The sequence below is a fragment of the Balaenoptera physalus genome, assembly GCF_965194825.1.
Source record: "Balaenoptera physalus genome assembly, chromosome: 18".
NCBI classification, from domain to species: domain Eukaryota; kingdom Metazoa; phylum Chordata; class Mammalia; order Artiodactyla; family Balaenopteridae; genus Balaenoptera; species Balaenoptera physalus.
This window is the reverse complement of record NC_138899.1, coordinates 56,256,136-56,269,469: the sequence shown is the minus strand read 5'-3', so window position 1 is coordinate 56,269,469 and position 13,334 is coordinate 56,256,136. Positions and strand designations below refer to the sequence as shown.

At 40.4% G+C, this 13,334-nt stretch overlaps 1 protein-coding gene across 2 annotated transcripts in view; it reads right to left on the bottom strand.

Moving 5' to 3' along the window:
• Positions 1-467: 467 nt before the first annotated feature.
• The window catches only part of WBP4 (WW domain binding protein 4), a 40,106-nt gene continuing 27,239 nt past the window's right edge, over positions 468-13,334 (bottom strand). For both annotated transcript variants that reach the window (XM_082435848.1, XM_082435849.1), the window contains exon 10: positions 468-2,791. In XM_082435848.1, coding sequence (XP_082291974.1) covers positions 2,581-2,791 — 211 coding nt within the window. In that variant the 3' untranslated portion in view covers positions 468-2,580. The remainder of the gene's footprint in view (positions 2,792-13,334) is intronic.

Sequence of the window (13,334 nt, the reverse complement as noted above, 5' to 3'; positions counted from 1 at the left end):
TGTAGTTTTGAGTCATCTGTATTTCTTTTTTTTGCTCTTTTCCTTCTATTTTCTCATTCATTCACTAAAAAATATTAACTGCTTACAATATGCCATGTATTTATGATGTGGGCACCCTCAGAAAGCTTACATTTTAAGAAACGTATAGGGCCCGTTAGAGAGAAAACTACACAACTTTAGAGAGACATAAACTGACTAACTGAAAGGACAATGTTGATAGATGAGAAGAATCGATGTCAAAAACAATTATGGCAGTTATTACCAACTCAGTAGGTGTGGTATGGGATCACAGAGCTTTTGGGGGAAGGCAGAGGTGGCAACTTGAAATAATGAATAGATATGAACATTTTTAAACAGAAAGGTACTATGAGGGTATCTGCTTCGCCAGATGTTAAAACATACTATGAAAACACAATAATGAAACCAGTGTGGTGCTGGTACAATAACAGACAACCAGAAACAAACTCTAGTTTATGTATGCGTGAGCAAGTACCATACTATTTTAATTATTACAGTTTTTCAACACTTACAGATCTGGTTGTTTCCCCCAGTACAGTTTTCAGAATTTATAAAAATTGCATTAAAAAACAAAAACTACTTTTGACTGTTTGGATTATGCTTCTTTGAATACGATTTCATCCAGAAAGCAGACCTCATAGATCCAGGTGTCATAAGGGTTATCCACATATACCCACAATATTAACATGCTTAGTGAAAAAAAACAAAAACAAAACAAAACAAAACAAAACCCCACAGTGGCCATGGGGGAGGGGTCAGAGATTACTGGGACTTTTTTTTAAACACTTATTTCTCTACTGTTTAGATTTTTTTTATATATAATAAAAATACAGTGACTTGATAATCTCCTAACAACTATACAAAAATAAATACAGGCAAAACAATATAATAGAAAGGTAATGGTAGACATGATATTAAATATTTAACTTCTGCAAAAATCCAGTAATTGAAGCTGGTATATTTTCTACTTATTCTTTCAAAGCAAATAGAAAAGTATTATTTTTCATGATTTGATTTACTAAAATTTTTGTGTTTGTCAAGAGTCTTTTCTGAGCAATCCTTAAAACCAGTTTCAGTTTAAGGTGAATTGCCTTTAAACTTCTGAGAATACTGCCTTGTTACAAAGGTAAAGGAGATAATTTAAAGAATGCATCAAAGAGAAACACTTTACATAATGAGGTGTGGTTTTAAAAATGTCCTCAAATTTGCTTATTTTGTATGAGCTAAATATGTGGGTAAAATATAGCAGTACTCCATTTATATCTTATTTTCTTTTCCAATTGAGGAGAGTCAAGCACCAAAATGCACTGCTTATTAGCTAGATGACAAATGGGCTTGGAGAATGTAAAATACTTCTCTATAACACTATACATTCGTGAAATAGCCAAGTAAGTATACTGAACAAATATAAAGACAAGTCTCCAAATACTATCTATCTCACCAATGCTAAGTTGACGCTGATCAGTATTAGAAGAAAAAAAATAACAATATTTAATTTACTCTTTCATAAAGTTTTTAATAAGCTATAATTTTCTTACATGTACACTAGTAACCTTAAAAAGACAAATACTACCAAATGTTAACTACTGTACAATTTATAAAAAATATAATTTTAAGAATTTGGAATAATAAAGGGAAGGTACCTACTTCAAATGGATTAAATAAGAAAATGCCACTTTTTAAGAAATTTCACCAGGAAATGGGAAATTTCCACTTTGTCTAAAGGAACATCAAAACCTTTTACTGAAGTCAGAGACCTTGCTTTTTTGTTCAAGACTTCATCTACACAGTTTCAAATAAACCCTAAAAAATATTTTCCAGTACATATAAGGCCGCTACACAGAGTACATGACGGGAAAAAAGGACTCCGTCAGAATGAGAAGTCGTGAAGAACAGAGGTATGTCTTGCTCACCTTTACATCTCCAGTGCCTAGCACAGTGCCTGGCTCAGGGTGAAAATGCTTAAGCAGTGGTTGTTGCTTTGCACTGAACCAGGCAGATGATACACCCTTCTACCTCTGGTTCGATTTTCATTCCATATTAAGCACGACCTGAGCTGCAGTCCTGGTTCTTGGCCCTTGACGTTAAATTGAATAAAGTAAGCCCATATGCATACACTTTCTACATCAGTTCTTCTGACAGGATCCTCAGGACTGACTCATCACGGGCTGTGAATCTTCTCTTATGTGGTCTAATTATTATTTCTTGGATAATGTCCACATGCAAAAGTAATGCATTTTCAGTGCAGTACAAGTATGTTCATATGAGTAAGAATGGAATAGAGGCCTTTCTTTTCCATGTTTTAAATAACAGATACATAGCATCTTATGACATAATTAGCAACTTTTAGACACTGAACATAATACACTGTATTACAATGCGATGTGGTAGGCTTCCATTTTAGGAACAAAAATCAATTTCACATGAAAAAAGATTTATTTTACATTTAGAATAAGTCTAAATTTTTAGCATTTAAGTACTGTAAAATAAACAGAGAGGAGCGTTTAAGATGTATAGTCTCCATTCTGTCCAAAAAGCCCATACAAGAAGCTTTTTTTACAGTTATTGATCATCACCTCGTTGCCTTAAATTTCTAGATTTTCCATTTTCAATTCTTCTCTTTTTGAAGACTGGGGCCACTCCATCTGCCACGACTCCAAGAGAAGTGACTGTTTTTTCTTTAAAAACCACTTTGGGTTCCCCACCAACATCAGCCTCTGAAGTTGATACATATTCATTTTCAGTGCTTGGAAGTTCCAAATCTACCTCCTCACTGGAACAGAAAGTAAAAATAGAACCATTATTTGACAGAGTAAGATAAACTTTCACCTAATGTGTGAGCCCACCAAAGCCTCAAGGTCATCTTCCTAATGATAATAATAGAAGTTAGAAGCTGGTTATTTTGGAGTGGGAAACTATTTTAAAATACTGATTTTATAATATTATTTAAGATACTGAGCACCTGTTTATGGACACATGAGGAAAAGTCCCATCTATTCTTTTGTTCCTGTTGGGTGTATCACTGAAGGAAATGCTTGTACTTATGATTAGCAGTATAAGTTACACAGGTGGATAAATGAGAAGTATCTTTGGAAACGGATTTTGCCATGGACTGACAAGGACTCTGGAGGCTTACACAGCACAAGACGAAAACCATGGAATCTCAATGTTCTGGTGTAGCAGACTCCGTGAGACTGTTTGCCTAGCACCTCTTTTCTAGCACTAGCCCTTCAACTATCCACTTGGTTAGTATGAATAATCAGACGACTAGTCCAGAGCTGAGTACCTAATTAATATAAACCTATCATAGTACCCTACCGTCTACATAGTCAACTGGTTTGTGAAAGAGCAAGTAAGTCACACCATACCCATCAGTCCCGCCCATGAGCTTTTTGAACATGGACCAGAAAGACCATTATGTTTAACGCTCTAGTGGCCAAGAATATAAAACCTGTTGGGAACCATATATCCTCCTACTTAGAGAAAGGAGTTCTGCAGAGATAGAGAATAAGGCTGGCATGCAAAGAGAAGCAGGATGGGAGATGGAGAATCCTGCCAGTGTTTCAGGCCTGGTTCCAATCATTCGTGAGGCCCAATTCCTACCCCCCCTACAACTTGCAGGTAGAACCTTTCTGGGAATCTTTGAACTAATGACCTCTTTTTTTAATTTAAGGTAACTCAAGTTTCTATCACTTGAAACCAAAAGATTACCTGCTCAGCATGAAAGGAAGAGTGATGACAATAGAGAAAAGGGAATAAAAAGTAAAGGTATGAGTTAAATGTTAGAAGTCCCAGATATTAAGAGTTGAGAAACCCCATCTAAGAAGAGTGAAGATTAGTACAGATCTACACTCCTCAATCTCAGAAGAACCCAGGTAATGTAGTCATTCATCTTGATTCTTGGAAATAAAGGGAGAAAACCCTTTCCTGGAGGCCAGGAGAAGTTTGAAAGGTTATGGTAGATCTACAGTAGTAGTTAACTCTAATAACAGCAGCTATAGTGAATGTCTACTATAAACCAGACAATGCACTAGGCACTTGGAATAGAAATATTCTCTTTTTATTTGGGGTCTTCTAGTTAGTATCTTTTTTAGCACTAGAACTCCTTTTAATTTTTTTTCCCTTTTGGGAACCACCTCTTCTCCCTTCTAAGTTTTGAGCTTAATTCAGTTCATGTCCAGTCAGAATTCACAGTGGTTAGCTCAGGAATAGGAACTGGGTATGTGATGAAAGCTAAGCAGGACCACTTTTGGAACTCACAAAGCAGCACCTCTTTTTTGCTGGGATCTCTAACTGTAAGTATGATATAAGCCTAAAGCTTTGCTACCAAGTGGGGAGAGCCTGTGAGAAAGGCAGTCAACTCAGAGGAAAGCAGAGACAAAAGTCAGAGACATTCACTGATTTCTCATCAGCTACAGCTCTTGACAACTGCAGTTTAGAGATAACATGATTTTTATGTGTTTGCTTAGAATTTAAATTTAATATATGCTATCCACTTCAATTATCTTAAAAGTACATGATAACAAATTTGCTTCCCTCTCACACAGACCATGTAGAAAGGTCTATGGTGGTAGAATTGAGAGATCTTTTTATGTTCCATCCTATATATACATGGGTAAAAAAACAGATTTAAAAGAGGTCTCTAAGCATTGTAATAATTTTTAAAAATGTAACAATAGTTAGGAAATTTGCTAGGATTGCAAAAAACAAAATAAAGGAGAATATAAGTACAAAGAATATAAGAACAAAGAAAATTTCAAATCAGTAATGGATAGTTCAAAACTAGAAAAACCAAAACCAAAAACTATTCTATATAATATAAAACTTGAGGAAGAAGCTATCTTAGTAGATCATGATGTTATATAACATTTCCTCAAAATCTGATGAGGGGATGCAAGAAATAGGAATTCTCACTGGAACAGGTCTTAAATCTGATTTGTTTTGAATAGAGATGCCTTCCAAACTTTATTGTATTAAAAATATGTGTTAAATGCCATTTTTGTTTGCTTTTCCTACTTCCCTATTTTCCCTTAAATTGCCAACAATGGTGCTTTCCAAGAAGGCTAGAAGCCCCTGAAGTTGATGGGGTATTCATTCTTGGCTTTGTATTTTTATGTTTTTACAGGAGTGGAAACTGAGGCTTAGAGAGAAGTTAAATAACTTGGTCATCTAAACTGTTGTTATGGTAGTAATATTACTTAGATTAAAACCCAGGCCTGTGTTGATCTAAAACCTATATTCTTCCCCCTAGACCACTCTGCTTCTGGGTGAAACTAAGAAATTCCATTAGCCAAGCAGAGAAAGATTTGAGTAATGAAGAACAATAGGGTTTGGTAGCTGGACAAATGAATCTCTGTCCAAGAAAATCCATGAGAGACTCATTTAATTTCACAATCTTGGTGTTTTCTGTTGTATTTTGATAAAGTGATCAAGTCATAGTATTACTTCTTAAGTGGGATTACGGGGAGAGATAAAATAGAAAAAGAGTCCATTTTTGAAATCATGGTCATAGGGAATTCCTAAGTGGAAGCTAACAGAAGTGGCAGTGAAGTAGGATATATATACCCTTGTGACATAATCAGAGGAAAAGAAGTTTGTATTTGAAAGAAGAGTCTGCAAATAAAATATCTTACAGAGAATATACCTTCTTTTCAAATAACTTTAGAACAGTTACAAAAAATAATTACATAAACACTTCCTCAAAACCACGGTCATTTCCAAATTCAAAATGTAAAAATTGTAAAGGTTATAATACCTGAACACAATGTAATAAAGGTGGAAAAAAACCCAAAAAACTTCCACCTATGTAGAGATTGAAAAATAAGTCCTTTTGGAAAACCACCAAGTCAAAAGAGTAAGCAAAAACACAATATTAAATTGTTCCAAAAACAATGAAATCAAGGAATCATCACCCAAAGTTTATGTGATATATGGACAGAATTATATTCAGGGACAATACAGCTTTGACTATTTTCATTAAGAAATAAGAACAGACCACTTCCTCACCTCCTGTCAATAGTCTTAAGTGTTCATCTGAAGAAAGAACAAACACAAAGAAACTTAAGAAAAGTCAGGGGAAGAAAATTACAAAAGTAGAAATTAAGAAACAGAAACTCCATTAATAAATGGATATGTAATAAAATACACAGTTAAAAATAAGAGCTGATTCATTAAGGAAAAACAAATTTAAAAAGCCTTTAGTGGAGACCCCAATCTTCATTCCCACAAAATGATCAACAATTAGATAGCTATCCATGAAGAAAAACAGCTCTAGGAGAGCTCCGGAGTCCATTTAAGAAATTTAAGCAACACAGTGGAACAAAATACCATGAGAATAATTGCAAAAGAAGATAAGAAAGACAACTTCACTTTGCCTGCATCATCCCATCCTCCGAGCTGACACCGCTCAGAGACAAGAGGAAACCTCCCAGCTGGAAAGAGTTCCCCTCAACATGAAAAGAAGAGTGGGTGGGTGACCAGCTGATGCAGCCTTTTGGGCCACTGCACGAAGGTCCTGCTCAGGTTTCACTCCACCCACAACGGCGAAGGTGAGACCTACAGAGACTGCTAGGAACGAGGACAAAAATCAGGGACTACCAAGAACAGCGATGCAGTGGGAGTGATTGATTGCAGTTCACAGTGACCTGCTCTACAGACAGACAAAGCAGCTTTTGCCACTGAAGAAAGAACCAACAGACATCACAGCTGCTGCAGATGCCCTGCAGATTTCACCAGGTACTGTGCCGCAGAGCTGTTAGCTTTCACTTATGTCAGCTACCTCAGTCCCTTTGCCCTTGCCACTGCCAGAGCCCGGGAACCACACTGCAGTCAGCTCAGGCCTCCGTGCAAGATGGCAGCCTAGACTCCCATGGCTGACCCCACTGCCCTTTGCATGCTTGGGGCTAGCCCCACCAGCTCTGCACTTTCATGGTGCTGCCCTGACACCCATCGCCAACCTCTACTGCAGTGCTTACCCTCAGGTGGAGATTGTGCAGCCATGGGAAAGCACCCCGACAGCCAGGGTCCCTGAAGCTGTCAGTGAACGTGTAGTTGACTCTGGCCCTTGCTGCCTGCCTGGCCCCTACTACTGTGTGTCTGCAACTGGCCCCGACCACTACATACACAGGCATCTGTAGCTGGCCCCGCAGCCAAGTGTATGCTCACCACCAGAGCCGGCCACCACCACTGCCTGTCCTGGTCTCTAGCTGCTGGACCTGGAAGTGCTGCTGAGGACCCCAACAGCCCTTGCAGCCACTGTGGAACCCCTGCAGTGTTTGCCAAGAACCACACAGTTGTTGGATTCTAGTGACCTGAGCTAAAGCGATAACCACCCCCCTGCCCCAGACCCACTGTTGCCACATGCCCCCTTGGCGCCTGGTACCACCAGACCTGCTCCAGTGTGCCCCACCTGCAGGTGGGAGTTTTCCCATACTGACATTAGTCTATAAAAGTCTACAAGAGGTTATTCCTTTTTCAAATGTGTAGACACCTACACAAGGCTGCTTGGTTCACCAAGAATCAGGGAAAAATGTCTCTACCAAAGGAATACAGTAAACCTCCAGTAACTAGCCCAAAGAAATTGAGACCAGGAACTATCCAACAAAGAATTCAAAAAAACTGTTCTACAGATGCACTGAGAACTATAAGAGAATACAGGCAAACAATTTAATGATATCAGGAAAACAACAGAAGAACAAAATGAGAAATTCAACAAAGAGAAAAAAACATAAAAAAGAACCAAACAAATTCTGGAGCTGAATAGTACAATGACTGAACTGTAGCATTCAATAGAGAGCTTCAACAGCAGACTAGACCAAGCAGAAACATCAGTGAGTTTGAAGACAGATCATTTGAAATTCTGTAGTCAGAGGAGAAAAAAAGAGTGAAAAGGATGAAGTAATCCTATGGGACTTTTGGGACACAATCAAGAGAAATAATGTATGCATCCTTGGAGTCTCAGCAGATGAAGAGAGGGAAAAAGGGGCAGAAAGATTATTTAAAGAAATAATGGCTGAAGGAATTCCCTGGTGCATCAGTGGTTAGGAATCTGTGCTTTCACTACCGAGGGCGCAGGTTCAATACCTGATTGGGGAACTAAGATCCTGCAAGCCACATGGTGTGGCCAAAAAAAAAAAAAAAAGAAAAGAAAAAAGAAAAAAAGAAACAACGGCTGAAAACTTGCGAAATGTGGGGAGAGATTTGTGGGTCCAAGTTGAAGTGAGTAGGTCACCTCAAAATTTCAATCCAAAAAGATCTTTTCCAAGACACATTTTACTAAACCTGTCTAAAATCAAAGAATTTTAAAAGCAGCAAGAAAAAAGAATTTCTCTCATACAAGGGAATTTCATAAGGCTATCAGCAGATATTTCAGTGGAGACCAGGATGATATATTCAAAGTGCTGAAAGAAAAAAAAAAAAGCTAACCAAAAATACTTTACCAAACTAAACTGTCCTTCAGAAATGAAGGTGAGATAAAGACTTTCCCCAAAAAAACAAAAAAAAAAAACGCTGAGGGTATTCATCACTAAAAGTGTCTTATAAGAAACGCTGAAAGGTTGCTAATTACCAACATGAAAACACACAAAACAATGATAAAGGTAAGCACAGAGTCAGATACAAAACAGTTTAATAATATAATATGGTGGTGTGTTAACTATTTAACTCTAGTATAAAGGTTAGAAGACAAAGGTATTAAAAATAGCTATAGCTAGGGAGCTCAGGAAGATGGCGGAAGAGTAAGACGCGGAGATCACATTCCTTCCCACAGATACAGTAGAAATACATCTACACGTGGAACTGCTCCTACAGAACACCCACTGAACGCTGGCAGAAAACGTCCGACCTCCAAAAAGGCAAGAAACTCCCCCCGTACTTGGGTAGGGCAAAAGAAAAAAGAAATAACAGAGACAAAAGAATAGGGACGGCACCTGCACTAGTGGGAGGGAGCCGTGAAGGAGGAAAGATTTCCACGCACTAGGAAGCCCCTTCGCGGGCGGAGACTGCGGGTGGCAGAGGGGGGAAGCTTCGGAGCCACGGAGGAGAGCGCAGCCACAGGGGTGCGGAGGGCAAAGCGGAGAGGTTCCCGCACGGAGGCTCGGCGCCGAGCAGCACTCTCCAGCCCGAGAGGCTTGTCTGCTCACCCGCCGGGGCGGGCGGGGCTGGGAGCTGAGGCTCGGCTTCGGTCGGATCGCAGGGAGAGGACTGAGGCTGGCAGCGTGAACACAGCCTGAAGGGATTATCGCACAACAGCTGGCTGGGAGGGAGACCGGGAAAAAGTCTGCAGCTGCCGAAGAGGCAAGAGACTTTTTCTTGCCTCTTTGTTTCGCGGCGCGCAAGGAGAGGGGATTCAGAGCGCCGCCTAAACGAACTCCAGAGAAGGGCGCGAGCCGCGGCGATCACCGCAGACCCCACAGCAACAGGGGCACAGAGGAAAAAAACGGAGAGACTCCCGCACAGAGGCTCGGCGCCGAGCAGCACTCACCAGCCCGAGAGGCTTGGCTGCTCGGCGGGCGGGGCTGGGAGCTGAGGCTCGGGTTTCGGTTTCGGTTGGATCGCGGGGAGAGGACTGGGGCTGGCGGCGTGAACACAGCCTGAAGGGGTTAGCGCACCACAGCTGGCTGGTAGGGAGTCCGGGAAAAAGTCTGCAGCTGCCGAAGAGGCAAGAGACTTTTTCTTGCCTCTTTGTTTCGCGGCGCGCAAGGAGAGGGGATTCAGAGTGCCGCCTAAACGAACTCCAGAGAAAGGCGCGAGCCGCGGCGATCAGCACGGACCCCAGAGACGGGCGTGAGACGCTGGGGCTGCTGCTGCCGCCTCCAAAAAGCCTGTGTGTGAGCACAGGTCACTCTCCACATCGCCCCTCCCGGGAGCCTGTGCAGCCCGCCACTGCCAGGGTCCCGTGATCCGGGGACAAGTTCCCCGGGAGAACGCACTGCCCACCTCAGGCTGGTGCAATGTCACGCCGGCCTCGGCCGCCGCAGGCTCACCCCGCCTCCTCTGTACACCTCCCTCCCCGCGGCCTGAGTGAGCCAGAGCCCCCGAAGCAGCTGCTCCTTTAACCCCATCCTGTCTGTGCGGGGAATAGACGCCCTCAGGCGACCTACACGCAGAGGCGGGTCCAAATCCAAAGCTGAACCCCAGGAACTGTGCGAACAGGGAAGATAAGGGGAAATCTCTCCCAGCAGCCTTAGAAGCAGCGGATTAAAACTCCACAAACAACTTGATGTGCCTGCATCTGGTGAATACCTGAATAGACAACGAATCATCCCAAATTCAGGAGGTGGACTTTGGGAGCAGGATATATTAATATTTCCCCTTTTCCTTTATTTGTGAGTGTATATGTATATGCTTCTGGGTGCGATTTTGTCTGTATAGCTTTGCTTTACAATAGCTTTATTTTACTTCACTATATTATAGCCTCTTTCTTTCTTTCTTTCTTTCTTTCTATTTTTTCTCCCTTTTACTCTGAGCCGTGTGGACGAAAGGCTCTTGGTGCTCCAGCCAGGCATCAGGGCCGTGCCTCTGAGGTGGGAGAGCCAACTTCAGGACACTGGTCCACAAGAGACCTCCCAGCTCCACGTAATACCAAACGGCAAAAATCTCTCAGAGATCTCCATCTCAACATCAAGACCCAGCTTCACTCAACGACCAGCAAGCTACAGTGCTGGACACCCTATGCCAAACAACTAGCAAGACAGGAACACAGCCCCATCCATTAGCAGAGAGGCTGCCTAAAATCATAATAAGGCCACAGACACCCCAAAATACACCACCAGACGTGGACGTGCCCACCAGAAAGACAAGATCCAACCTCATCCACCAGAGCTCAGGCACTAGTTCCCTCCACCAGGAAGCCTACACAACCCACTGAACCAACCTTAGCCACTGGGGACAGATACCAAAAACAACAGGAACTACGAACCTGCAGCCTGTGAAAAGGAGACCCCAAACACAGTAAGATAAGCAAAATGAGACGACAGAAAAACACACAGCAGATGAAGGAGCAGGGTCAGAACATACCAGACTTAACAAATGAAGAGGAAATAGGTAGTCTACCTGAAAAAGAATTCAGAATAATGATAGTAAGGATGATCCAAAATCTTGGAAATAGAATAGACAAAATGCAAGAAACATTTAACAAGGACGTAGAAGAACTAAAGAGGAACCAAGCAATGATGAAAACCACAATAAATGAAATTAAAAATACTCTAGATGGGATCAATAGCAGAATAACTGAGGCAGAAGAAGGGATAAGTGACCTGGAAGATAAAATGGTGGAAATAACTACTGCAGAGCAGGATAAAGAAAAAAGAATGAAAAGAACTGAGGACAGTCTCAGAGACCTCTGGGACAACATTAAACGCGCCAACATTCGAATTATAGGGGTCCCAGAAGAAGAAGAGAAAAAGAAAGGGACTGAGAAGATATTTGAAGAGATTATAGTTGAAAACTTCCCTAATATGGGAAAGGAAATAGTTAATCAAGTCCTGGAAGCACAGAGAGTCCCATACAGGATAAACCCAAGGAGAAACACACCAAGACACATATTAATCAAACTGTCAAAAATTAAATATAAGGAAAACATATTAAAGGCAGCAAGGGAAAAAAAACAAATAACACACAAGGGAATCCCCATAAGGTTAACATCTGATCTTTCAGCAGAAACTCTGCAAGCCAGAAGGGAGTGGCAGGATATACTTAAAGTGATGAAGGAGAAAAACCTACAACCAAGATTACACTACCCAGCAAGGATCTCATTCAGATTCGATGGAGAAATTAAAACCTTTACAGACAAGCAAAAGCTGAGAGAGTTCAGCACCACCAAACCAGCTTTACAACAAATGCTAAAGGAACTTTTCTAGGCAAGAAACACAAGAGAAGGAAAACACCTACAATAACAAACCCAAAACATTTAAGAAAATGGGAATAGGAACATACATATCGATAATTACCTTGAATGTAAATGGATTAAATGCTCCCACCAAAAGACACAGGCTGGCTGAATGGATACAAAAACAAGACCCATATATATGCTGTCTACAAGAGACCCACTTCAGACCTAGAGACACATATAGACTGAAAGTGAGGGGATGGAAAAAGATATTCCATGCAAATGGAAATCAAAAGAAAGCTGGAGTAACAATTCTCATATCAGACAAAATAGACTTTAAAATAAAGACTATTACAAGAGACAAAGAAGGACACTATATAATGATCAAGGGATCGATACAAGAGGAAGGTATAACAATTGTAAATATTTATGCACCCAACATAGGAGCACCTCAATACATAAGGCAAATACTAACAGCCATAAAAGGGGAAATCGACAGCAACACAATCATAGTAGGGGACTTTAACACCCCACTCTCACCAATGGACAGATCATCCAAAATGAAAATAAATAAGGAAACACAAGCTTTAAATGATACATTAAACAAGATGGACTTAATTGATATTTATAGGACATTCCATCCAAAAACAACAGAATACACATTTTTCTCAAGTGCTCATGGAACATTCTCCAGGATAGATCATATCTTGGGTCACAAATCAAGCCTTGGTAAATTTAAGAAAATTGAAATCGTATCAAGTATCTTTTCCGACCACAACGCTATGAGACTAGATATCAATTACAGGAAAAGATCTGTAAAAAATACAAACACATGGAGGCTACACAATACATTACTTAATAACGAAGTGATCACTGAAGAAATCAAAGGGGAAATCAAAAAATACCTAGAAACAAATGACAATGGAGATACGACGACCCAAAACCTATGGGACGCAGCAAAAGCAGTGCTAAAAGGGAAGTTTATAGCAATACAAGCCTACCTCAAGAAACAGGAAACATCTCGAATAAACAACCTAACCTTGCACCTAAAGCAATTAGAGAAAGAAGAACAAAAAAACCCCAAAGCCAGCAGAAGGAAAGAAATTATAAAGATCAGGTCAGAAATAAATGAAAAAGAAATGAAGGAAACAATAGCAAAAATCAATGAAACTAAAAGCTGGTTCTTTGAGAAGATAAACAAAATTGATAAACCATTAGTTAGACTCATCAAGAGAAAAAGGGAGAAGACTCAGATCAATAGAATTAGAAATGAAAAAGGAGAAGTAACCACTGACACTGCAGAAATACAAAAGATCATGAGAGATTACTACAAGCAACTCTATGCCAATAAAATGGACAACCTGGAAGAAATGGACAGATTCTTAGAAATGCACAAACTGCCGAGACTGAACCAGGAAGAAATAGAAAATATGAACAGACCAATCACAAGCACTGAAATTGAAACTGTGATTAAAAACCTTCCAACAAA